Source organism: Montipora foliosa, chromosome 12 (assembly GCF_036669935.1).
Source record: "Montipora foliosa isolate CH-2021 chromosome 12, ASM3666993v2, whole genome shotgun sequence".
In the NCBI taxonomy this organism is placed as follows: Eukaryota; Metazoa; Cnidaria; class Anthozoa; order Scleractinia; family Acroporidae; genus Montipora; species Montipora foliosa.
In genome coordinates this window covers 16145243-16172742 of record NC_090880.1, presented here as the reverse complement: position 1 = coordinate 16172742, position 27500 = coordinate 16145243, and the positions used below count along the sequence as shown (strand labels likewise).

Genomic DNA, 27500 nt, shown 5'->3' with positions numbered 1-27500 from the left:
GCAATCACAGGGCCATCTATGGCTAAACGATAGCCCTTATGCATGATGATGTCTGACTAGCTGATTTCACCACCAAGCCTCAAATTCAAAAATCAAACTTGTAAATTTTAGCTGGAGGTAAATCCCAAAGCAACAAACTTGTAAAGAAAAACCATGTGGGAAAAGTATTGTTGGTTTTTTCTCACGTGATCAACAGCCATGTTTTTCAAAAAAAAAAACAAAAGAAAACGTTTGCATAATAATAGAGTTCAATTACCGGAGGATTGGGTCGGGGCATAAACATGGCCGCCGTTTCTTTGTTTTAGAGGAATCAACTTTGACCTCAGCCCAAAAAGGTTCAAAATCTTAATCACCTGTCATACCAAGGAATAAAGTGTGAAAAGTCAGGCCAATAAATCTGATTCAACACGGATTTTAACCTTTAACTTACATGTATCTCAGAACCCAAGGTTTAGATAATATGCAAAGAAATCATGGCCATTCATTATGCGGAGAGGACAGAAAACAACTTCAGTTCTAAATTTGGCCCAACTTTTGAATCAGTTGCCTAACTGAGAGTCCTCCAGAGACAAACCTAATAGTTCAACACCACGATAACGTAATGTTTAACCTGGTCCTAAAATATGAGACCAACATGCAGCTCTTGGATAAACTTTGGAATACCAACCACAACATATGTATGCAAAAAACGTGTATTGATACATTTTTTTGTCCCTAACAACCACATTACAAGTAGAAACTGTGGACAGGTATTCTAATGCATCTATCAATGTTAAGCCTGAGAGGGGAGGGGGGGGGGGGGAGCATATGTGGGGCATTTGACCACTTGCTGACAATATCAAGTCGCTTTTCGTCAGAGAATCAAGCGTTGGAATTCTATTAAATATTTTCTATCCATTGACAAGGAGAATGTCTCTCTTAAAGATTACGAACACCTGTAGACATTACTTCCCTGATTTGACCACATTTTGGGGCCCCATGGTGGGGATTTTGACCAAAAATTCTTCTGAAAAGTCAAACGCCCCACATATGCCCGGGGTCCCCCCCTCCCCTCCTTGGGGTTAACATTGATAGATGCATATGTCGCTCCCATCTGTTTTATATGTATAAACTGTAGTAGGTGGTGTGATGCAAGTCCAGAGAGTTAACAAAGATATGAGTAAAATTTATCACTAAGCAGGATTCCAAGCTTGTTCGCAATAGTTTATTTCCCAGAGGCAGCCATGGGATTTCTGAGCACCAGGATAACAGAGTCCCCTCTCAAAAACATCTTGGCGATATATCTGTCCTTATTTACTGGCTTGGCCTTTTTACCTTTGCCAGACTTGGGCGTTTCAGTCCACATTTCTTTAACGTTTTCAAGAACCATGTTGCAGTGCCGGTCAAAAGCTTTGACTCTAGCGAGTAACTTCTTGTTGTTCCTACAGTTGATTAGGACTTGAGTATTGTTCTTCACAGATTGCGTTAAAACGGACAAAGGGCCCGTGTTGAACTCTTCTTGTTCCCTTTGTGTCAGCTCCTCTGGAGTCATTTCGCTCTTCGGTTTACCCATTCTGAAGAAAAAAGGGCACAATAAACAATGTGACAGAAGAAAACCAACACTTATAAGCGTTCAGCTTTGACTCAAGAATTTCCAATAACAACAACATGAAGTGGAAAATTTGCTGAACGGGGGTCACCTTAAGGTACCGAAAAAATAGAAATAAAGTTAATCTTACAAGGATGCCATTTTTTTTTCTCGATATTCGATGGATTGTTGGAGATAGTTAACCAAGATATATCTTACTACAACGTTTGAAGGCGTTGAGCCATTCAAATCGCTGGCGCGTGTTCTTCCCGTTGGTCATGCGCATTGGAGTCTGCTTTGTAACCGCTCCACAAGCGTTGGTCTTACGTCCATACGCAGAGAAAAGTTTTTAACCTTCGTTTCTTTTTGACGGATTTGGAAGTCTTTCCTGATAGAGGAGCTATTGTAAGATGTCTCTTGCAGACGAACTCTTGGCAGATTTGGAAGAGGCTGCCGAAGAAGGCGATGTGGATTTTCGAGATAATGAAGATGACATTGAAGAAGCGATGGAAACGACAGACAGTTTTGACGCGGATTCTAAATCGGTCAAAAGCGTGGCTAAACTGAAAGACAGCAAACAGTTGTGTGATATACTCGATGGAATTGAAAAATTCAGCAATCAGCCGCGCGATCAAGTTCTCGGACCAGTTGAAGTCGATCCGGAATATCAGCTGATTGTGGAAGCGAACAACCTTATGGCTGAAATCGACAATGAAATTAACATTATTCACAAATATCTTCGAGATCTTTACACCAAGCGTTTCCCAGAACTGGAATCACTCGTTCCAAATGCATTGGACTACATTCGCACTGTTGAGCTTCTTGGGAATGACCTGGAAGTCTCTAAGGTTGACTTGACAGACGTGCTACCTCCTGCCACTAAAATGGTGGTAAGTGTAACTGCGTCAACGACTCAAGGGGAAAAACTTGAAGATGATGATGTAGGACGTCTCATGGAGGCTTGCCAAACTGTTCGGGACCTGTTAGATGCAAAAGTTAAGATATTTGAATATGTTGAATCGAGAATGACATTTATTTCACCTAACCTATCGCTTATTGTGGGAGCATCAACTGCTGCTAAGCTTATGGGTGCTGCTGGTGGACTGACGAACTTGTCTAAAATGCCTGCCTGCAATGTATTATTGTTGGGATCACAAAAGAAAACTTTGTCAGGATTTTCTAGTGCAGCGATTTTGCCGCATACAGGGCACATCTATTTCAGCGAGTTTGTCCAGGTTTGTAAGACTTAATTTAACTTTGTGTGACTGCAGTAACAGTGTTAGTTTGCCTGGTTGTTATAAAATTTCAGGAATTTCATTAAGGGATGGGGTGAGAGGACCCTTCCCACAACAAATACACTCTTTTACCCCTTTCTCCTTATACATGGTCCGAGATGTATCCAGGTTTTCAAATTTGGGGGTCCTCTGGACTCCTTTTTTGGAAATTTGGGTGTCCAGCTAATTAATATTCAAGAGTTAATATTCGATCTATTGCCTCTTGATTGCTGCTGCAGTACCCTTTCAGATTTCTAAATTGTGCAAAAATAAAGTCTTATCCCTCTCCACGAATATGTACTTAAATTATCAATTTCTTTGAAACTGTTATGCACGTTGATTCATCGATCAAAATGCATGGACTGTCAAAACTCCATCGATCCCCCATCGATCACATCTGAAAACGTCTCGAGGAATCCGTATGCTGTACGAACTGTTGGCTCCAGTTGATAAATGATAGATCTCCACAGCAAAAGAAAAAACAGAACTGCATCTCAATTTTCCGTAAAAGAGCATCATTTATTTTAACAACACTTGAGGTGTAATGTAAACAAATAATTATAAGCGATCAATGCACATTTCATCATCGGCCCGTGCGCCGTGACTTCTTCATGGCCAATGTTAATAATCAAGCGATTGAATACATTCAAGTTTCATGTTCAACACGTTAATTTTAAAAGGAAATCCGAAAATGTTGCATAATTTGCAAAACAGACAAGTTACGTGTAAAACAAGAACCGAGACAATGACACGTGCACGGCCGGAATTAATATCAACAAGGTTGCACAAAACAAAAATTTAACATACATCGCCATTGGATTCTCTGTCATTTTGCTCACGATAAGCGAACTAATGCTTGAAATTCGCTTTGAAAGCATTTTTTCCCAATCCAAACAGATGCATTGACTGGTGTCATGCAAGTGACAATTCAAAAATTCAAAATGCTGTGTTACGGAACTGGTAACTGGCAAAAAGATTTATTTCTAGGTTATCTTCAACCTTGTAATGTATAGATAAAAATCGGGAAGTCCACACGATTTTGATTTTAGAATCTGTGAAAACCATCTATAGTCATTGAACGTTCAAATTCTAATGCATTCCAAATAAAATTCGCATTAAAGTTACCTCTTGTCTTTAAATAATAAAATGAACACTTGTAAATGGATAATTAACTCAGGTCCCCTGAGAGATCCTTAAGCCCACGGAGAAGGAGGTCTGTAATCTAGATACCAAGAACTAAAAAAAGTGTGGCAAAATACGAATGATGGGCTCTTTAATAAGTGATGTGAACACACTGCAAAATTTTGCCCAATGTAGATCTATTTATTCTTTGCTAAATCACCTAACTACAACTGCCGATAAGGAAGATCAGGGAGTACTCTACATGTACAATGTATGTTATTGTTGTGTGTGCTTTTCCCGCTTTAAATCGTAAATGTTGGAGTAAAATATGTTCACAACCACACTGAAGCTTCGCACAAGTTGCATCTTTACACAACCGATGACGTCAAAATTCTCAATTCGATCCAAGGCCTTTGTCTCATATTTCATTGTGAAATGTGCCATTTGCATGTTTTTCCTGGGGTTTGCAAACATTCGATTTTTTTTCTGCGTCCAATTGGACCCTTTGTTCTACATTCTGTGTGTCCAAAGAAAATGATCGTGCGTCCCAGGATGCAATGACACACTCTCGATACATCTTTGGGTTAAAATGGAGAGGCCAGACATAGGGAAACCGAAAGATACTGCTGGTAATGAATGCAATGTTCTGTGCAGTACAGGGCTCAAAATTGCGGCCAAAACAGTCGCATTTGCAACTTGAAAGGACTATGGCAGTCAAAATGACACACAAAATGCCCAAAAAGTAGAATGAAACTTTGCAATAACCACTTAAAACTGTTGAACAACATAAAAGAAATACAGCAGAAGGAAAGAGAAGCATGGGTGGACACAAATGGACAAGATTGAACAGATTGCATTTGGTTGGCCCAATGTTTTTCAAGTTTATGGCAATTCGCCTGGATAAACAGGGATGTAGCTAAAATTTTGTAAAGACAGTAATGTGTAATTAACAGGCAGAAGGCCCAGTTTGACACACATTTGGCATGTCCCTTCTTCATGTAGCTGTGTCCGGGGGCATGCTTCCCCAAAAATTTGGAAATTTAGACTCTTATAAATGCGTTTCCTCCATTTTAGGAGGTAAATTCAAGGCCATTTGTGATGTTTTCAGACAATATCTTGTTGCTTGTTTGAACACATCCTCTCGGTGTCCCGTGCCGATTCTTTAGTAGTGATAGTGCTTTCTTTGAATTTTCACTCAGTCCGCCAGAGTTTGATGAGGTGTCTTTGGGAGAATTGTAGAATTTCTTTTGAAGAATTGAAGAATTTTCTTTATACTTTCTTTTTCCCGCCGACATTTCAGCTAATAAATACATATGTATGTTGCCCGACACCATTGAAATACACAACTGCAGGTTTACATTATTTCACGTACACGAAGTAGAAATACTGCTGGCCAATGAGCTTTTTACCAAACACACAAGATCTTTTTACATGCCCTTGTAATGACTCAACCTTAGGACATTTCTACAGCCAGTCTCCGTCAGTACAGTTTGAGTGTGTAGTACATTTCTTTTTTTCACAAATTATAAAATAGATGACGAATCCGAAAAACTCAAATTACTTGATCACCCAGAAATTTATTTGGAATAGCTGGCGGTTTTTTCTAGCTGCCACCTTCTATCTACATCCCTGATAAAGGTCATTTTTGCTCAGAATCATGTTGTTTGTGTTGTAACGATAATTTTATCATTAAAAGAATAAAAATTATTCCACATTACCATTAACTTAAGATTTTCCCTAAACACTCGAAAATAACAAGGCATAGCCCCTTTAAATATCTGGTGGAGTCAAATTTGCAAGTAGTTTTCACCTGTGCTAAATATTCATTATTACCGGTATTTCCACTTTCTGGCTGCTTTTGCTAAAATAAATAATGAAAGAAATGAAAGGGATTTTTTGGTTTTTTGTCGTGAATTTTTTTCTGAACATATTAAGCAAAATAATAAGTAATATAGTAACTGTGACATTATGTGCATGACACCATTCCTTCGTAATGCGACGTTCACTCAGTGAAACAAGCAGGGGAAAATTTGGCATGGGCAAGCTTAGTACGTAACATTGGAAAAAAATTCAAGATGGCATCCAAATCGTTGTGCTTGTGCTTATAACTCAAGCTGGCTCCCACTTGTGAAATAAGCACAAGGGTGAGATTAGCATAAGCACAAAAAAAGGAAAATTTCCTTTTCTTGCGCTTATGTTTGTGTAATGCTTATTTTACGCTCATTCCCACCCAATCTTTCTTATGTGTTTAAGCTTGTGCTTGTGCTTATCACACAAGTGGGATTCAAACAGGCTTATGCAACTAAAACTAAATTTTTGTATCTTGTCGCAAAATTGCATCGGAATGTTTTTTTAATTTTGAGACTTGCAGTATCTGAAGTTTTATGAAGTGCTGTGATGTTGTTGGCATTGTAGACAATACAGTGTATCTCCTCACAATCCATGCATCTCTAGTCAGACTAGTCAGTTTTTAAATTTTGGTTTTTTTGTTGTTTTTCATTTTCTTTTTGTTTTTCCTATTCTCCAGTCATGGTCTGTTAAATAATATTATAAAGGTTGTGTCGCACCTGATCATGAAATTGACATTTTTTTAAAGAAGTTTTTTTTTCATTTTGTACAATGTACCTAATGCACAGGGTTGTCACTAAGTTTTGAAGCAGGTGTAACACTCAAGATTTCACCCATAACATGTAAGGGCCGGAGCCCCTAGGGGGACTCCACCAGAAAATGCTTCAAATTAGACCCTTGGAAATGCATTTTCAGCCCTCTGAGGTTCAATCAACCAAAAAGTGATGAAAATAAAACAGCGCAAAAAGATAAACTTGACATTGAATAAAGATATTTGCTAACCATGTGGAAATGGTCATGCATCACAGAACTGTGAAAAATGGTCAGCAGAATCCCATTTATATCAAGTACGGTGCATTGATAATGATTTTGTTGCTGAAAATGGCGTTGGAATCCAACAATGATTGATCGGGGTGTTCTCCAAAGGTTTTTACTGAAAGTGTTTGGATTTTTACCAAAAACATGTCTTAAAATCAGGAAGACAGACAACTCAAGGCAGTAATAATTATTATATTTTCTTTAGAAGGTAAATGTTTATAAATAAATTCCAATTTGTTTTTCCCCATGAATATTCATTGTGTAGCAACCATCACTCGTAACGTTGACTGGGCTCAGCCGTAACAAGTGTTACGGATTACGGCCCCTAATGACAGCCCTGCCTAATGCATGACTACAAGTTGCCCATATTTCCTTCAGAGCTTACATGTAGTCACCATCATGATCTTTGTACTTAGGTATGTAATAATGGCAAAATAATAAACTGAATATTTTTTTTACAGAACATGCCTGCTGATTTGAGGAAGAAAGCAGCTAGAGTGGTAGCATCAAAGTGTTCATTAGCAGCAAGGGTGGACAGCTTCCATGAGAATTCAGATACGTCAATGGGACAACAACTGCGGGAGAGTATCGAAGGCAAATTTGACAAGTGGTTGGAGCCACCTCCTCTAAAAGAAGCCAAAGCACTTCCAAGACCAGATGATGCACCTAGAAAGAAGCGAGGTGGTCGAAGGGTGCGGAAAATGAAAGAGAAATTTGCGGTGACAGAGATGAGGAGGCAGGCAAACAGACTGGAGTTTGGACAGATCGGTGAAGATGTGTACCAGACAGATTTGGGTTTCTCTGTGGGTACAATGGGAAGAAAGGAGAACACAGGGCGTGTCCGAACACCTGCAGTTGACAAAAAGACTCAAGTCTCTATTTCCAAACGCTTGCAAGTGAGTATCATGTACATGTAGCATTGTCTTTTTGATTATCAAGGACATGGTTAGGAAAATTTAGGGGGCTTGTTTTACAATCAACCAGTTGCGTTTTTGTTACACTGTAGTATTCATTTTGGATAAGTTCTTCTGTTTGTCCCATTTAGGAACCGAATTTTACAGTTATTGTCTTCCCTTTTAACTCCAAATTAATTTCCTTTATGCCAGTCAATTGTATGATGAAGAAATTATTTGAGAGGCCATTTTGGAATAAGTTAATCAGCAGTCAGAAGCAAAATCAAAGAGGCTGGAGAGGGTTGTTCCATGATGAAAAGCTTAGCATTTTCCCTCTGTGGACATTTGAATTTCATATCCAATGTTCAGAATCAAACTTGTTTTCTGGCTGCATGTTTTGAGACTCCCATTAGGGGTTTGGAAATGAAGAATGTAACTTTGTTGTGTTCTCAAAGAAATTACAAAGAAAACGCTCATAACACAATCATGTTGCCATAATTGTTCTTACAATTTGACACCCAATTAATAAATATTGTTACCAGAAACCTCCTTAAACAGGGTTGAGAAGTAAATACACTGTTTTCTCCGACCCATAATATTATATATATGTGTGTGTGTGTGTTTAGTATTTGCCAGCTGGGAGATCCTTATAGCGAAAAACTGTGACCTCGTTTCCCTATACGGACTGATCCTTAGCTCGTAAGTAACTTTTTTTTCCCTCTCTCTCTCCCTTCCTCTCTGAAATCAATTTTTTTAATTGTTGACTCGCTTTTGATAGCAAATGCACTGTTAAAGTGACTTACAAACTGAACATTTCAAAGAGAAATATTTTTATTTGAATTCTATTTCCAAACCTCTTGTGTAACGAAAAATAATGTCTGTATGTAAAGGGAGTCATCACACAAGCTCACGCAACTAAGGCTAGGATTCCGCCCGCTGTGAGCAGGCTGGATAAGAAAATCCCGCCTGCTCCCATAGCCAGTCAGGTTGCAAGATTTGTTGAATTCAGGCCACTCATGCACTGAAAAAAAAAATGAAAATGGTTCTTTTGATAAAGAACAATGGATATCCAGTTTATTGAAGCGTGACGTAGCCCCTAGACTTAACAACTTACCTTTTTTTATGAAAAGAACCCTGGCAAACATATCCAGTATGAGTTGGCGACTTTCTGCGTACGCCATCTCCAAACTCAAAAAACTGGCCAGTTTTTTCAAGTTTCAGTCCATTTCCATCCTCTCCATCCATGGATGCAAATAACAAAGAATAGCTTCAGTGCACTTCAGATCTTATTGGCAACAAAACTACACCATTAGTTTTTTGGTTTGATTGATGCAAAGACATATTTTAATGTTTTGAAGTTTGACTGAAATAGCATGACACTGTCCTTTAATATTGCATTTTTTCTCCTTCTAACTCCTGCTTTACATCTTTGTTTTTTACAGAGGAGTCTACAGCAGTCTCAAGTCATGGGAGGTCAAACAACAGTACGCAGAGCCGTATCTGGAACAGCATCCAGTGTGGCCTTCACTCCTCTTCAAGGACTGGAAATTGTCAGCCCTCAAGCTGTGGAGAAGAAAGTTGAAAATGCCAAATATTTCTCAAGCACGGCTGGCTTTCTCAAAGTGAAGAAATAATAATTATGTTCTTGTGTGAATAGTTCATGTACCGCATAGTGTAATTATAATAGAACATGTTTCTCCTCTTCCTTAAGTGGGGCGTTTGGAAACTAGGTTACTTAAGTTTAAGAGATTAAAGAATCTACAGAGAAGAAGCATGGAACATGGACCGAATGCATAAATGGCGGCCAACAAACTTAATCTATTCTTTTGTTTATGTGCTAATTAGACTCACTAGTCTCGCTTTCGAACGACATTTCTATTGTATTTTGTCCATGCAACGAGGCTGGTGAGGCTAATTGGCACATAAACAAAAGAATATTTTTTGGCCGCCATTTATGAATTCGGTCTATGGATTTACTCTTTTTTATTTACTACTTAGTTATATCAATCACAAGTACTGTTGTTTGATGGCTGGCTGCTTGCCTTCATTTAAATTAATGATTCCAGCAGCAAGTTCACAAAATGATGTTGCTTGTTTATACTTTCAGAACATAATTATTCAAGCTTTTTTCCCTGAAATTTCACTCTTCACATGGCATAATAGAGCAAAAAGTGGCTTTTTAAAGTTGTTCCATTGCAGACAATCATAATCAGAGCCATAGGTTCATTCCTATTCATTCCAGACTTATACAGTTTTTGGGCCTTTTTGAAAGATTGGATTATCTAGAAAACAAGCAAAATATTATGTTTACTGTACCTTTCAAATAGCATGTGTGGTGCTATGATTGAGCAATTTTGTGCCTGCATTTTACAGTATAGCCCCCAGAAGATGTAGTTTGTTTTTGTTGCTGTTTATTCAAAGATCGAGATATACATGTATACACACTTCCAGTAATAAGTATCTTTCAAAACTCATTAAAGTTGTGTACAGGAAATTAATTTGCTAAAACGCTCCTCATTAGAATGTGTTTCTTGTGTGATAATGTTCTCCTCTCACAATAGAACTCTTTGCAGTTGTGTCCTTAGTTACCTGGCCTTTAAATGATACAGGCCTCACTGCTTTTCTTATGTAAATTCTTACACAAAAACATCATTAACATAAGAAAAGTTGGGAGGTCTGTATCATAACAAGGTCAACACTAGCCTCACTTTCATTTTAAGGCCAGGTAACGAAGCACACAACTGTAAAACAGTCTAGTATTACTGGTATTTGAACCTTTGTTCGGACTCCAGAGTGTCACCCTTTTTATGGAATGTTTTTGAAGCTGTTCAATAAACTTGCAGGTCGATAAAACACTCCTGCTTGTTTATTAACCCATTGACTTCTCGGGCACCACAGGATGCCCCCAGTTGATGAGTAAAATCGTCTGGCATTAAGGACGGTGCCTACTAATTAACAATATTTTTGCCCTGGTGTGTGATTAAGCAGGAAATGTAGATCTTAACAAGTGTTATTAAAATCCAAAAAGAAAATTGGGGGTAACCACGCATTTTTCAAAGATAATTCATGAATAATACTTGTAAAAAGCTTTAAATTACAAAGCAATGTATGGCGTTCTTTCTCAAATTGAAACTTTATTATTATCTCTCAAAAATGCATGGTTACGCCCAATTTTCTTTTTGGATACCAAGAGTACTTACTAAGATCTACTTTCTCCGGATAGTTTTAAACCGCACAAAAATATCCCAGTATTAGTAAGCATCACCGATAGGAAATCCGAGTATCTCAAGATGCGCAGAACGTATGCGCAATAACAATAGTAGGCACCGTCCTTAAACAGACTTTCTCACTCCCAGGATTCAATCAGTATCCTCTTTGTTCCTTCATTTCCCAGTTTAATGTACAACTCTCCGTAAATGTAATTAGAAAAATTGTGGACCATACACTACTTGTAGTAATCTCATTAACTTACAGGATGACCCTTGCACTCAGTTAGTAATAGGTATTCATGATGTTGAGAAATCTTATCTCTGTATTAAAGGAACAGGAAGGGGTGAACCACGAAAGAATGGCATAGTCGACTGGTGACGGTTTTCTTTTGCAGAGTACCAGTTCTATTAGAAAGCCTTCCACTGCACCCTTCCCCTAGATCCACCCTTGGAACACTCAAAAGTTTCTGGTTTTGTGCGAAGGGACTGGCTTTACCAAAGGAGAAGCCAATCGAAGGTTACATACGTCTTCAAAGCCATTTGAAAATTCTAATTCTGTAGTAGTACTTGCCGAAGTGCTTTAAGCTACAACACAGAAAATGTCACTTTGAGATACTGTGCTCTACTGTATTTCACTAGAAACCATTGCCTTTCAAGAAATTAAAGACATTAGTGTTGTGTCTTTTACTCGTTTCAAGGGTCTCCTTTAGTTGCAATGAACTAAAGTTTTAATGTTGTAAATGACTGTAAAAAAGGGTTGATTTATAGCAAAATTAAAGGACTGGTACATTATTCATCTAGTTGCAGGCCATAATTGTGCTACCCAAACCTAACATAACCTAACCCTGCGCTGTCAATACAACCAATTTTCCATGCCTTAACGGTGGTTGTATTAACGGATTCCACTGTACACATACTCGGAACCTCAAAAAGGAAGAGGTTCTTTTTTTTAATTGAACAAAACTTTTTTGGAATTTTGCTCGGGATGTTATATTCTGTCTTGTAGTAGCCTGTTCCAGGCTCTCAGATAGTCGAGAAAACGAAAACAACTGCGTGTGAAAAGCGAGTGGGGGCTTGGGTCGAGGCGAGGCGGGAGAGCCTGTAAGCAGCTCTTTAAATTCTTCATTCCGGTATACCAGCTCCTGGTATACCCTCTGATTGGTCAATTTTGACAGTTTACATCAACACTTTCGTCATCATTTTGATTCACGCGCGGAGCACGAAAGAAAGAGGTCAACTCTGTTGCCGAGTGTCTTAAAGTACTCCCAAACGTACAAGCCCTCAGATTCTAGCAAAAGTTGTGTCTGTTCGACTTTAATGAGTCGAAAAAAAGATCCGTTTGCAATGCTTCCAACTGGTTTTGGTAAAAGCATAAATTTTCAGTTACTGCCGCGCGTTGCGAAAGCGCTTCAATGTTGTGATACGACATCTCTCCATCTCTCCACACCGCTTACAATATAGCATCACCGGGTACGATATATAGTTCGCATTTGACACAACTATTATGTCCCATGCACGCCACAATTGTTAGCATTCAACGGCGCTCTCTGAAAACTCTGACGAACGAGAAAAATGCAATATTTTGTTATTCTTTCTTATGCAAATACTTGGCTGCGTATTCGAATTCACCAGCTAGGGTCAATTAAATTTCTGCCTTCATCGCCTTCGAAAAAATGAGTGCAAAAAGAAAAAACCACTTTAAAAGAGCGCAAAAATTTGCCGAAAACAGGTTTGTATTTCCGTTGTATGTCTTAAAGCTTTAAAAGATCAAGCGATTTCAGGAAGCGAAGGTGATGGCTACGTGTCTGTATACTGCAAATGCAATTGAACCCATCCACATGAAATATCAATCTTTCACATTCATTATCGGTTGTCCTGTTGCATCAGAGCTGAAGTTTATTGATGAGACCATCTTATCATCTAGGCCAGAAACTTCAATGGTCGGGTTTCTGTTTTCCTTGAAAAAGTCAACAGAGCGTCGGGAACTCGCAGCTTTCGAATTGGTCGTGTCTTTTGGTCGAATTTGCTAAATCTCCCGTCGGTGATTTCCTTGACACTCGTTTCCCGGTTGCTTTGACAATGCCTTCGTTCGCTTGTAAAGTTATTTTCCTAAAAGTGCCTTAAATTCTGGCTAACGCATCACCTCTGAACAACAATAAAAGAATCGCGCTTGAACTCGCGTGGGACCACACAATGCCGCCCCTTTTCAACACTTTGACATTGACATTTTGACATGCGAAAGGTTATTTGCAAAGTGGGCGGAATGAGGAATTTAAAGAGATGCTTACAGGCTCTCCCGCCTCGCCTCGACCCAAGCCCTTACTCGCTTTTCACACGCAGTTCTTTTCGTTTTCTCGACTATCTGAGAGCCTGGAACAGGCTAGTCTTGTAGAATTTCGCGCGATTTTCCGTCATTTCGCCATTCCGCCATTCCACGGTCTTCCACCATTCCTCCATTTCGCACCTCGTTCCTTCATTCGTACCCAGTTTACCCCTACGTCCATTGCAAAAAGGAACTGGCAATTTTGTAGTTGAATTTTCTCCCACATCAATTTTGCTGTTTTTATCGCTTTAGTTAGCCCGAGTTTCGTAAATATTCGCAAATAGCAGAGAAATGCGCCATTTGGTTGTAGTTTTCCTGGCGTTTATGCTCCTCGCTCTGGTGAATCACGCGCTGGCTGCAGACAAGAAGGACACAAAGAAACTGCAGATCGGCGTGAAGAAAAGAGTGGAAAACTGTTCGAGGCGATCCAAAAGTGGAGATACTTTGCATATGCACTACACTGTAAGTGATGATCTACAGTTATTTTAGGCACGGTTATTTGATTTCACCACGAATTCTTATAAAGAGCACCATGCATGCAAGATATTTTTATCTCCCAGTCTATTTTGTGATGGATCTCAATTCAAACTTTTTATTGAATATTGGAATTTCTTTCTATACCAATTTTAAAAAATCAACATTTTTGAGAGAATAATGTTGCTATAATATGGGGGTCTTAAACGTTGAAAGTTTTCAAGGTGGAACCGTCCAGTATTATGAAGGGCACCGTCCAGACATAAAGTACAGAAAGGGTGCTAGGGAATCTCCCTGTAGGACTTCAGAGTTGAGAGGGGCTATATACCCCCCCCCCCCCCCACATTTTTCCAATGGTTTTCTTTTCTTCTAAACTTTTTCCCCTTTCCCTTACACTCCCGTGATCCTTACCAAAACCTACCCCCCTCCCCCCTTCACTTTCAAATGTACTCTTAACAGCCCCCGTAGAGTATTTCCTTTTTGGGTCCTTACCAATGCCTTGTTGTTGGTGTAAATGACCTTGACTGCAGATCTGGGAAGGAATAGGCAAGGAGAATATTGATCATTTTGGATCCCAGCTGAGTCAAATCTTAAAGGGGCCGGGTTACAGCAGAGTTCAGGTCGTTTTGTTTCTAAGTTGTATGGGTCACCCGTCCCTTCTTGCTATGCAATTTAACGTTAACCAGAAATAACGTAAATTAAACAACACATCAAAGCTTAATAAATGTGACAAAAAAATGTCTGTCAAGCATACATAATTTAATTAAGTGACAAACAACAGAGATCAACTTTGAAAAACTGTTAGACTGCATGAACAGTATTCTAAATTTATTTCACTTTTAATATTTGGTTGCCAGTTTCCAGTGACTGAATTTCTCTTAATTGTGTGACACAGCCCCTTTAAAGTCTTTGATGGTGTGGGGCATTACTAAACAACGAAACAGCGAAACGAAGCACCATTAAACACCATGTAGGACCCCACCATGCATACATTGAATACTAACCAACAAAGGTTGGATTTGAGATTAAAGATCATTGTAGGCCTAATAAGGCCAAAAACGTTATTACTCCTAATTCATTGAGATTAAGATTAGGATTCAGATTAAGACTGAGATTAGGAACAATGACTTTTTAGGCCTAAGTAGGCCTAAAACAATGTTTAATCTCAAATGCAACCTTTGTCAGTTAGTATTCAATGTATGGTGGGGTCATACATGGTGCTTCGTTTTGCCATTTCACTGTTTCGTTGTTTGGTAATGTCCAGTGGTGTGGGGGCTTAAATTCTTGTTGTAAATAAGTACCTCCTCAACCATCCTTCTTAATGCCAAGATGTGAGAGGCAGTATATCGAGATTGACATTTTTTTTGTCACAGTGGTTGTAATAGTTTGCCAAATATCCAACCATGTACAATTCTGGATCATGCAATCATTTATAAACTTAAGCATCCACTGGCATTAAACTGATACCTCATTAGTTAAATCAAGTCATAAGGTTGCATTTCTGTACGTTGTATATGATTAATTCCATACCTGTAACAGTCACGCACTCAATCTCCATGATTTTTTTGGGATTTCCTTTGCTTGGGTTTGTTTAATCTCTCATTTTCCAATGAAATGAACAGATCAAAATGATGTAGACGTTCTTACATATGTGCATGTTCAGAACCAAAAAGTGATTTTTATTTCCTCCTTGGTAATATCATACTTGATTATTTAAATCTCATGGTTTCGGTATCTGTTGTGATCTCTAGGGAAAGTTGGATGATGGAACAGAATTTGATAGCAGCATTCCTCGAGGTGAACCTTTTGTCTTCACGTTGGGTGCTGGACAAGTCATCAAAGGTTCATGGAAATAAATAACTTATTAATACTCATGGTTAAAGTTGAGAAATGTTTATCTGATGTCAAAAATATCTTGGTGTAATACTTTATAAAATTGACAGCTTTTATTGTATTTTTTAGGTTGGGATCAAGGTCTCTTGAAGTAAGTAGCTTTTTTTCTGTGAATTGTAGCACTTATTTAATAGACAATGAAGACTTCTATAACATGGCACAATTACAGATTCTGAACTGATTTACACAGCCAAAGCTAATGATAGTAAGACTACTGATCAGACTTAATAATGATAAAACTCTACAATAACTTAAAATTATACAGTATTTTCTACCAGGATACATGTACATTCAAGTACACTTTCCAAAAGAAATGTTTGTTGTCACGCATGGGCATGGAATGCTGAAAAACTGTTAACTAGTACTTTGTGAGGAGTCAGTGCAAATTATTTCTAATCCCATAGGGATAAAAAAAAGCCTTTCACAGCTTAACAAATTGCTTACCACATAAATTTTCCCTTTGTTGCTAGTTTGTGTTGAACACAATATTGTGATAAGTCAGATTGAGTCATGCATTTTCCTTTTCCACACGCTCAGATATCAAAAAGCCTCTCAAAGGTTAACATTTCTTTTCATAATTCAAAAAAAAACGTTTCAACACAATTAATATGAAAATTTACAATAGTTAAGGTAAGTTGCTAGTTTATGTTGGGGTAATTCCACGGTAATTGAGACATACTCTTGTAAAAATTAGCATTCACTTAAAGGACAGTATAACTGTATATCTAGACTCACTATAAGATAGATTGTTATGAAATTGTACTTTTTGGTTGTCAGCGGAATGATTTCATGGCATAAATTATCATTAATTAATCAATTCATCCTGTGTGGCTGTCGCAGAGGAGACATGCACAAATGACCATGGTAAATCTATCTTGAGAGGAAATCTAGTAAAAACTGTCAGGACATTTACTTATTTACTTAGACTGTTTAAGTTTATGATTTCTCCCTGATTTTGTTTGAAGAAAGAGATCAAAGCCTATGTCCAAAATTGAATTGTCCCCTCTGTGACAAAAATAGGGATAAAAATTATTATCTCTTCAAAGCAATTATTGTACAAAATTCTGTTAACAGTTGAAGTATGGGCTGACAAACTTACAAGGTGTGGAGGAGTTCTTCTATTTCTCTTTTCTTAGGATAGGTGTGAAAACTTTCAATGTCACGGAGGGGATCTTTTTGTCACAGAGGGGACTGTTCTGTCACAGAGGGGACATTTTTTGTGAACAAAAAAATGTCACGGAGGGGATCTTTTTGTCACAGAGGGGACTTTTTTGACACGGAAGGGACTTTACTGTCCAGAACGGACATATATTTCTTGGAGGAAGAATTATTATTTTGAAAGAGAAATTACTACTATTGAAGATAAACTGTTTTAATCATCCATAATCTCCTCACATAAAGAACAATAATACTTAACTTAGCCAAAATGTGCAGTTAATCAGTGGAAATATTGGATTTATTAAGTTCTCATGAATTATTCGTAATAAAGAGCAGTTGTTGAGCAGTTCAAAATGAGTTCAAGCAAAGAGAGGACAAAGAAATACTGCATAGGGAAAGACTGAGGGAAAATGAAGAAAAGTATGAGGTGGTTAAAAAGAAGGACAGAGAAAGAAAGAAAAAGGATTATTTGAAGAAGAAAGCCAATCAGCCTGAAGTTTTGAGAGCCAAGGAAAGAGAGAAGAAAAGAAGGCAAAGGAAAAAAAATAGCAGACTTGATCAAGAAAACAGGCAAAACTTGTAGTCAAGTAAGCCCTCAGACGTTTGGAAAAGCACTCAGTAGAGCAAAGAAGCACCTGCTAAAATGCCCTGAAAGAAAAGTGCAAGTGTTAGCAACGATTGTTCAAGATCTTTCCCCAAGAAAACGGAAGGCGGTCGTGGATTTGTGTGACAACAACTTTTAGCGAAGAAAAGAGTACAGCAAGGACAGAAAGAAAAGATGTGATGCTCTCACTGATGATGAGATACAACAGGTGCAGAATTTCTTTTTAAGAGAGGACATCAGCAGAATGCTTCCAGGGAAGAAAGATTATGTGTCTGTCAAACTAGCTGATGGTAAAAGGAAACACAGGCAAAAGAGGTTGCTATTGTTTAAAATTGGAGAAGTGCATGAGCTTTTCAAGGAAGAAAGCAATGTTCAGATTGGCAAATCCAAGTTTGCAGAACTCCGGCCACCCCATGGCAGGTCATACCATCATCTGCATTTGACCATGAAGTATGCATTTGTAAGTATCATGGAGTTCAGGTAGGGAGGTATTACGCAGTTGACTATGTGACCACCTTCTATTTTGGAAGAGTGATTTCTGTAGCAGACAGTGTTGTTGAAGTTAAATTCTTGCACAGCAAAGGCTCCACCACCTATGACTGGCCAAGAACTGATGATGTGGACAGGGTACACTGTAGTTGCATTTTTTATGGTCCTGTCTTACTTGTGGGCAATCACCCTTTTACTGTTTTAACTCAGCGTGAGGTTGAGAAAGTGCACCTTTTCATTAGAAAGCAGCACAAACTTTAAGCAGTGCATGCTCATAAAGAAACTTGCACTAGTGGTAACATGAAACTGTCTGAAAAATATGCTGGAAGTAATCTGGTACAAAATTTTATCACATTAGCCATTGCTAGTAAAACTACACCATTCATACAAGTCATGTTTGTAAACAACATGGAAGATCTGCATAGGTCCATAAGTTTATATTCTACTAGCATGGTAAAATGTACACTGACACTTGCTTTCATAGAACAGTGTACATCATATACAATTGACTGTATTGCAAGTTATGTTCAGAAGTTGTTCTTGCCTTTTTTGATGTACGGCACTTTCATTCAATGAACAACTTACATTCAAAATCATCTTACATGATTGTACTGGTAGTTACATCTGTACATGCATAAATGAGGTCAATACTTTCAGGAGAAAAAAATTATCACCTCAATTCTGTGTTCAGTCATTGTTGAGAGAGAGACACTTAAATTATTGATGTATCTGAGCTGTTTGTATTTTCAGATTATACATGACTTTATAAGACTTCATGGAAGCTGCAGATTGAAAAGTGTCTTGTTTTTGTTAGGACAAGGTCTTAATGAGCCTTTTACAGTACAGTGTTGTCTTTTTCAATTGCCTAGCTGGTTAGAACCTAATATTTCTAAATAAAATAAAACAAAAATAATCAGAAAGTGACCCTGTTTGAGAAGGAATGCATTATTAAAAGAGTGTGCAACATTTTTACAGATACATGTATATATAATACACCTCAAGAAGGTTTTGGTTATAACACTAGACAAGTCTAGTATCATTGTTTTACTTAAACACTTTGCTACAGAGAAGATTGCAGGGTGACTATTAATGACCGCTATCTATTAGACAAGAGGTACCCTCCGTGACAGACTCCCTCTGTGACAATAACCGTGATCATTCATTATTATCTGTGCTATATCAGAGAGCGGGAATGTCTTTTCCATCAATGCAGTTTAATTGTTGATTAACATAAAAATCAAATGTGCACTTAAGTGTTGTTGCTGCCGGTTTACATTCACAGGATTTTTAGCCTAGTTTTTAAATTTCAATTTTCTTTGGTTTTCTGGTCCCCTCCGTGACAGATTGAATAAAGGACTAAATCTTGCCAGATGTGACAGAAATAATTTTGAAAGGATTTGATAAAGAAGAGTCATCAGTTATTTAATCATTACAAGTCCACAGTGAACTAAACTAAATTTGGCAAAAGGAGCTATTTATGGTGTTGTTTTCTGAGATGTCCCCTCCATGGCATGCAAAATATTGTGGAATTACCCGTTGCTAGCTTGTGTGATTTCACACAACATTTTACAGTGCACCTCACCGTGGCCACCCAACAAACTTTCACATTTGACGACTATGTGTAAATCCGTCAACTCAACAACCCATGCAAGGGTGTTCAACTTACAACCGTACAAACTTTACAAGGAGGGGTGACTGTCAATCAAATTCACCCACCGTGATTGGGAAATATTAAAGTTTTAAAAATCTTTGTTAGGTGGCCATGGTAAGGTGCGTTGCACTGTAATTAGTCAGTCTGAGAGTAATTGATTTTTATGCATCAGCTGCTCAGGTATGGTGTGCTTTTGAGCTTCATGAACCTTAGTTCTGTCCCTTAACTTAGATTTTCCACCACCCAGCTACAGGAAACTTGTTGGAGCTAATAAGCTGTTAAAGAACTTGCTGTTCTTGCCATGCTGGTTGACCCACACTCACAAAGAGTGATTGAACTGTATAGTATTGCACTGAAATGCTTTCCACATCGTCAAAATGCTTGTTTCAGTTACTCAACTTTAAATAATTATATTATATTAAATTCTACAGTTTGACTGTCCACTCACACATGGAAGAGTTTGGTGATATAGTTCTTTCACTAGTTCAGTTATTTGATATTTTAGACATATAAGGTTTCTTTACAGGGTAAAGGAAAACCATGTCTAGAGCAAGGCCAAGAAGTTTCCACCTTAGAAAATCTCTACCCATGACTGTTAAGTACCTTATAATACGTTTTTGAAGGTAATTCAAATGGATATTTTTTGCTCTTTTAGTATGTGTGAGGGAGAGAAGAGGAAGCTTGTTATTCCATCAGATCTCGGTGAGTCCATCAGCTTAGATTTTGAAATGAAAGTCAGATAGTTGATCACAGCTCAACAACATGAAATTTCATCTATTCTTACGTCAGTGCAAATTTTGCAGGTTGGTTTTCTGTGGCTGGACTTTTATTCTTGACTAGTCTTAAAAATAAGTCTTTACTTTATTCCTAAGGGTGGATTTAAAAGGTGGCTTCATACAATCATGGAAAATCTGGAAGATTTACCAAAATGTAAAATGCGAAGAGGGGTCATTCAGATTACAGATTCAATCATTTGTTTTTTGTTCATTAAACCTATAATTTTGTCACGTTTTTGTTTCTGTTGACATCAGCGCTGCTTAGCTGATGAGTAACATGGTCTGGCATTAGACAGAGTAAAATCTATATAGTTGTAGGAGGGAAAAGGTTTAAGGGGGACATAACTTTTGGGTGGACTTGGATGTTGTTCACCCCTAGTGAGTACTTTGTGCACAGGCAAATAACTTTGAAACTCTAAGTAACTTATTATTATCATTATTTTTATCATTGTCATTGTTCAGTAATTCTCACAGGATGTCATTGACTTAGAAATACACATATGTTATTTGCTAGCTGTGAGGTCCGTATAACGAAAAACTGACCGAGGTAAACTTTTTCAAGACCGAGGTCACAGTTTTTTGCTATATGGACCGACCTTTAGCTGGTAAATAACAAATTTATTTTTTTTCTCTCCCTTTCTCTCTTCATCTCTGAAATCACTTGAAATTTTAATTGTTGACTCGCACCGCTCATGATAGTGAATGCAGAAAGTGACTTACAAACTGAACATTTCAAAGAGAAATTATATGTTTTTTAAAATTCTATTTGCACGCTTCTTGTCTAATAAAAATCTGTTTTGAAACACTAAATTCGGTGTGAAAACATGAAAATTTAAGGTCATTACACAAGCTCATGCAACCAGGGCTAAGATTCTGCCCAGGTTGGCGGGCAAGGTAGAAAAATTCCCCCCGCTCCCAGAGCCAATCAGATGGCAGGATTTGCAGAATTCAGCCCTCTCATGCATTGTATTATTGTCACCTTCTAGTCAAGACCCATTCAGAGGCCTTACACTTCATCGAATTTTGTCAAAATAATGACTGTTCTGATCATCAGTTCTGATACTGTTCTCATCATCATCATCATCATCATCATTGTTATTTGATTGCTACAATATGTAAAACAACAAGAAAATAACCATGAAACAATATCAATGCTAAATGGAATTATTATCCCCCTATTAAAATGATGAGGAGCTGCCTCTCCATGTCTGTAAATTAGTGTTCTTACTTCAAGTAACCTTTTTTTTTTGTTAGGTTATGGTGAAAGAGGAGCACCTCCAAAGATTCCTGGTGAGATTTCTTTTGTGCCAGAAACACTTTTATGTGATAGAGATTAATGTACATTGTGTAAAATTTAATTCATCGCTCTCCTCTACAACATCTCTTATAGGTGGTTATCAATCACGTGATGAGACGGCCATGTTGGTGCACTAAAACAAATTATGGCTCATGTTTTTGCATTATAATAGATTCAAACTCCCAAAAGACTTTTTTCTCTATTGTTCTGTGCACCATCATGGGTGCTGTGACGTCAGGTGAAAACCATCTATTGTTGCCGCACTTACCTTAATTAACTTCTTGTGTGAAACAGGTGCGTGTACATTATGAGAAATTCCATTCAGCGCTTTCCTTCCTAATGCCCTTTGTTACTGCTGTACTCTTTACTTCAATGTGATTCCTTCAATTTCTGGTTAATCCTAGATTGTGACGATCATGCTTTTGTTCCACAATAATGACTTTGTTGCATAAATGGCCCATGTGGTTAGACTCATAGGAACCGTTTCTTTGCCTACAAACGTTGATGGTCAAAGGGTCTCAAATGGAAAGAAAGTGAAACGGCCAGTTTGAGTGCACACACTAGCCAATCACAAAGTCAAGGAAATTAATTTCTTGCTCCTGATTGGATGGTAGTGGCTCACGAAAGAATGTGTATCATTTATCGATTAATTTATTAACTTGTCACACTTGGGTTCGTTGTTGTGATGGACACCAAATGAGTAAACTTTACTTCTCTCCCCTTTCTAATATCCATAGAAGTTAATCGAGTGTTTGACTTTATCTCTTTATCAGGTGGAGCCACCCTCATTTTTGAAGTTGAATTACTAAAGATAGAAGGCAAATCGGAATTATGATCAGCACCCTCTACTCTTAGATCCATAAAGAAGATGAATTTTGTAACTGAACTTTTCAATTAATAAAGGCGTTAAAATGCTGAATAATACCAACCTTATGTAGTGTTCATTGTCGTTTAGCTAAAGTCCGTTCATTTTTCTTGCTTTTGTTAACTGATCTCTGTTGGCAATGGCTCCCTTAACTCGTTAGAAATCCACGACAAATTACTTAGTTCTGTAAAAGTCTTTATAATCACACTGCCCCTATGTCACAACCTTTTTCACGAAATCACTACTACTCGCTGGCTCGCTTGAGCGCGCATTATATAATGAAAGATTATCCTCGTTGGTTATTTGATCAACGCATTTCCGATCTGTCAACTAAACGGTTTAAGTTGAACTCTATTAAAATACGTAATCGATTTCCCACATCTCAAAGTGCCAGCAAATAAGTTAAAAACACCATCTTGCAGTCTGAAACTAAATCATGGTAAATGGTGTAGTGTGCACATGAGAATGATGATAATCTAGTTGCTTGGCAACAAGCGAAAGGACAACTGATTTGAACCTACAACCTCCATAATGCACCTATTAAAGTTAAGCCCGAGGGAGGGGGGGTCGGGCATGGGGTGGAAATCTTGACAATTTCATTTTTAAAATTTCAAATCTCCACCCCTGGGACAAAATAATTGGTCAACATCCCCATCCCGGCAGCAAGTGAAGGTTGGTCAAATATTTTTCGTGCGATCAAAATCGCATGTTAATAATGTTTTTCAGCTTTCAACGTTACACGCGACTTGTGAGAAACACGAGTTCATTACAACCAATGGCAAAGTTTTATTGTGAATAAAGACTTAACATCTAAACTCACTCAAAACAACGGTAGATCGGTTGTGGCAGAGAAGGACGATATCTTTTCCTTTTCATAGAGAAGGACACGACAAAACGAGGAAAGTGAGTCTGTAATTGAAGCGCAAGTACCAATTTATTGTTCTGAGCATGCGCTATCCAAAATCAACCTCCAATCTCAATGCGCGTGCTCAGAGCTGAAAACTTGGAGAAGCACGCAACTCCACTATTGCCATCCCCACGTGAAAGCCTCCAGGCGTCTTGTTATAAAGAAAACTGGATCCTTGACCAAAGTTGATGACAGTTGACCTGGTGTCCCAGCAGATTCGGTCCCCTCTGTCGAAATACGTAGCAGATTATGGACCCAAGGGAGCCAAAATAAAATAGCAGGCTTTGCCTCCTAACCAAGGTTATCGACTTGGGCTAAGCATTTTTCAGTGATGAAGGGGTAATGTGATCATCACCAAGGTGGAGCCTCCTTGGAAACGGCTTGCAACGATGGCCTGTGATCAAGGAAGTTTAACCTCCAGGCATCCCTGGAAGAACAACCCTACTTAAACTCCACAGCGCCAAGTTGTGCGGATACGTCATTGTGCACAGCGGCTTTGCATAGCAAGTTTTAGTCCTTGCTGTCGTATAAGGTAATATTTTTGCTTAAAAGGTCTTTGCCACAAGATCAGCAGAGACTCTGCAGTCACCAATGGCAAATGGCACAAAATGCAGAAAAACTGGTGTCGTAAGCACGAAAATTTGGTTTTATCAAACGGCTTAATAAAAGTAAATTGGGATGACGTTTGCCGGAGTCAACCGTTAGCCTTTCGAATTGGTCAGAGCAAATTGGGGCTAACGTTTGAAACGCAAGGTCGCACATCCTTCTTATGGTGGTTATTTTTGCCTTTATCAGCCCGTTTGACAACACCAAATTGTCGTGTTTCACTCCCCATGGACACAGCATCGCATTTCTTCAGAAACTACGTTCTTCTCCTTCATCTGTCTCCACTGCGTGCCTTGGTTGCCACTTTGAGTGATCGCTTTATTGTACCGTGGATTCATTTTATTGCTTAGTACACTCGGATTATAGGGTAAGCATTAACCAGCTCGACAATAATATTATAGCAAAATGAACGATAATTTTGAAGAAACAGCTCCCCTCCACCGACATCGAGCTGTTCTTCACAGTTACCCAAAGAAAAAACACATCACTACTCCATCGCCTACTTATTTCAGTGTGTGTCCTTCCTTATTCGCGTCACATAGATCCATACCTAGGCCAGCACTAGTCAGAGTTCCCTTTGACTTATGCCTGTCGCTTTTTGCGGGCCTCTCACCATCGTCACCATCAACCTTTTTTAGACATCACTACCAAGCAGGCGCGCCACGTTTAAATTCTTGCTGAAGGGAAGAAGCCAGATGAAAACTCCGTGTTTACTGTGCCCGAGTCTTATTCTCAAGAAGTGTCTGTGATGATTCTCCATTAGAGTCATTACTCGGCAGAGGATTGGGCGGACTCTTCCAGTGGGGGTGTGTGTTGGGAAGGGGGGGGGGGGGGGGGGAAGGTTTCAGGGATGCTTTTTTGGATAACATCTTTCTCAGTTTTGTGGTTTTAACTTTCTCCAACGGAGACTATTCTTATGTAAAGTGGTGTTCGTCCGCTTAAACGTTTATCAGAAAACACAGGTATTTCACATTTTAAACGTTTTTCACATTAGTTTAATCGAACCATTGATACATGCCTTTTATCGAATGGATTCTTTGAAAGTCCCTAGGAGTTTATGAACAAAGCAGTGCGAGACGGAGACAACCATTTATGGTTTGACTTATCGGTCAAACCATTTGGGAAAGAAATTACAGCCAACCACCTAGGCCACTCTTCAGTCGGCCCCTTTTACACATTGAAGTGAAAAAGGCATATAAGTTTATGAGTTTTGTTCGCCGAAGACAAGCAAGTTTTGCCAGCAAACAGTCTCTGATAAGTGTCAGTCAAGCGCTTGCTTTCTTCCGGCCCCAACCATCCAGATTTTCTGATAAGGCATTTCTTTAATTTGCCCTCGACAGAGCCAGCACGAATATGGAAGCTCCGATCTTCGTCCCCTACCCCTTATCTTTTTTTCTTTCAATTTAAAATGATAGTCAGTGCATTGTGTAATGCAATGTAATAGTCAACGCATTGGGTAATAGTTCAAAGTGTTGAGACTTTGTTAATCTTTTATTAATTTAAGGTCAAAATATATTACAATCTAGATTTCAAAAAGTCTTATTGAACTTCACCTTTTTTGTGAAATACAAATTAAATAATTAATTTGTAAATAAATAATATAATAGAAAACCCTCTTTAGTCTATGTAAGGTCAAAATACATTACAATCTAGATTTTAAAACGTCTTATTGAACTTCGCCTTTTTTGTGAAATACAAATTAAATAATTAATATGGAAATAAATAATACAATCTTAATAGAAAACCCTCTTTAGTCTATGCAACGTCACAATACATTACAATCTAGATTTTAAAAAGTCTTATTGAACTTCGCCTTTTTTGTGAAATACAAATAAAATAATTAATATATAAATAAAGAATACAATCTTAATAGAAAACCCTCTTTGGTCTATGTTAGAATACATAATTTTGACCAGATAATTGTTTACCTCCATGCCTCCCCTTGGAGACCGTGGGTATCTATCGTAATTTTAATAAACATGGTATCGTTTCGTATGTATCCACCCTGACGGAGCTCTGCTTGAGAAATAAATGTCGGGCAGCCCGATGCTATGTTCATATCAGATGTTGGCCTTTTGAAACTTGAGCTTCGTGGATCTGGTCGAAATGCATCAAAAGCGTCATTAAGTCTGTCTTGATCAAGAAGACGGAAATGAACTTTTTGAGAAAACGGCCAAGGTAACAATGCGTCATATTCACCCCGCATGATAACAAAAAACACGGATAGATGTGTTCCTTTGCCCATCCCATCACCATTGAGGTAAAGACGGGCACACACTTTGTACCCAAACCGTCCAACGTAGAACGGGGGACTATAAATCGATATAGTCTTTCCAGAGACAGCATCTTGGTACCTTCGACTGTATTGATCAATCTTCCACAGGTAAACACCATCGTATGACGTGGCTTCCAGCATCTGTGTGCGAAGATCTTGTTCAGAAAGTTGAATATCGTGCAATGCTAGTTGATGTTCATTTCTTTCAAAACGCCGCTCACAAGCCTGATGAGATGATGCCGCGTTCGACGTTTGAACAAAATCCATCGGCGTTGACCTTTTCCCTTTTAGAACCCCAAGCTCGGTTTGCATTTTATTTACCCGAGTGTCATGTTCCCTCACAATTTTCATTATCTCCTCCATTTGCGAAGACAGTACATCTCCGCTGGCTCCGTGCCGTGTACCTTTCAAATGTTGATGCAGTTCCTCCATATCTCTTTGCTGTTTACTTGTTGATTTTTCTATCAAACTTATTTTAGTCTGTTGTGTTTGTATATTTATCCTTGCAGCTACAAGTTCTTCGGTTTGATTTTGAAGCTGCTGCTCCAAAGCATTTTTCTCACGTTCCAGACGGGAGATCTTCTCTTGCATTTCCTTGTCTTTTCTGATGAATTCATGGCTTGAATCGCTCAACAATTTAAGATGGTACTCAACAGAATCTTTGACATGAAGCTCAAGGCATTCACTCGTACCCTAAAAATGAATAATTTGAAAATTAACATTCCAATTTAGGTGATGATTAGGCTTGAAAATACTCATAGATTGAAGATAGAGAGGATGACCGTTATGTCCAATTAGTCCTCTCTGGACCTCATCAAATACGAATCAAAATGTGCGTAAGTGAAGCAGTAGCCAAAGCTTTACTTTTAGCCCAAAACCAGCTAGTCTACATTGTGGATTCCTTTCAACTGGGCAAACCGATCAACTTAGCTAGCTTGCTGGTATGTACAGGTAGGAGGGCAGGTGGAACACACAGGTTACAGCGGGTCACAGGTCATAAGTCACAAGTCATTGTTTTACCATTACAGAAACAACCCTAACCTTTTGCCAATGCTAACATTTGGCCTAAAAACTGTTGTTTTGGTCTAATTAGGCCTCCGGTAGGATTCTTTCTGTATTGGTAAAACATTGACTTATGATCTGTGTTTTGTACCTGCCGTAGGTAGGATCAACTTCATTTAGACTGAAGTGTTTGAGTTCATGCTGATAATTCTTTTTTCTCAAGTCTTAC

General features: G+C 38.4%; 4 protein-coding genes across 4 annotated transcripts in view; 2 read left to right on the top strand and 2 right to left on the bottom strand.

The window, feature by feature from the left end:
* LOC137978523 (small nuclear ribonucleoprotein Sm D2) overlaps window positions 1-1837 on the bottom strand; it is a 2814-nt gene extending 977 nt beyond the window's left edge. The window contains exons 1-2 of the mRNA XM_068825491.1: window positions 1719-1837; window positions 1-1553 (exon numbers count right to left, since the gene is read on the bottom strand). The exon at window positions 1-1553 is cut by the window's left edge and continues 977 nt beyond it. Of these exons, the coding sequence (XP_068681592.1) occupies window positions 1205-1553; window positions 1719-1729 (360 nt within the window). The 5' untranslated portion in view covers window positions 1730-1837 and the 3' untranslated portion in view covers window positions 1-1204. The remainder of the gene's footprint in view (window positions 1554-1718) is intronic.
* Window positions 1838-1872: 35 nt separating this feature from the next.
* Window positions 1873-10240, top strand: LOC137978521 (U4/U6 small nuclear ribonucleoprotein Prp31-like). The gene is made up of 3 exons (XM_068825490.1): window positions 1873-2802; window positions 7311-7745; window positions 9185-10240. Exons 1-3 carry the CDS (start codon window positions 1978-1980, stop codon window positions 9374-9376), a joined length of 1452 nt encoding a protein of 483 aa, XP_068681591.1. The 5' UTR covers window positions 1873-1977; the 3' UTR covers window positions 9377-10240.
* A 3203-nt stretch (window positions 10241-13443) lies between these two features.
* LOC137979770 (peptidyl-prolyl cis-trans isomerase FKBP2-like) lies at window positions 13444-22544 on the top strand. Its single transcript, XM_068827119.1, has 6 exons — window positions 13444-13736; window positions 15500-15590; window positions 15711-15732; window positions 20199-20245; window positions 21574-21609; window positions 22390-22544. The coding sequence occupies exons 1-6, from the start codon at window positions 13566-13568 to the stop codon at window positions 22449-22451; spliced, it is 429 nt and encodes a 142-aa protein (XP_068683220.1). The 5' UTR covers window positions 13444-13565; the 3' UTR covers window positions 22452-22544.
* Window positions 22545-25451: 2907 nt separating this feature from the next.
* The window catches only part of LOC137979679 (TNF receptor-associated factor 3-like), a 6583-nt gene continuing 4534 nt past the window's right edge, over window positions 25452-27500 (bottom strand). The window contains exon 5 of the mRNA XM_068826992.1: window positions 25452-26962. Within this exon, the coding sequence (XP_068683093.1) occupies window positions 25919-26962 (1044 nt within the window). The 3' untranslated portion in view covers window positions 25452-25918. The remainder of the gene's footprint in view (window positions 26963-27500) is intronic.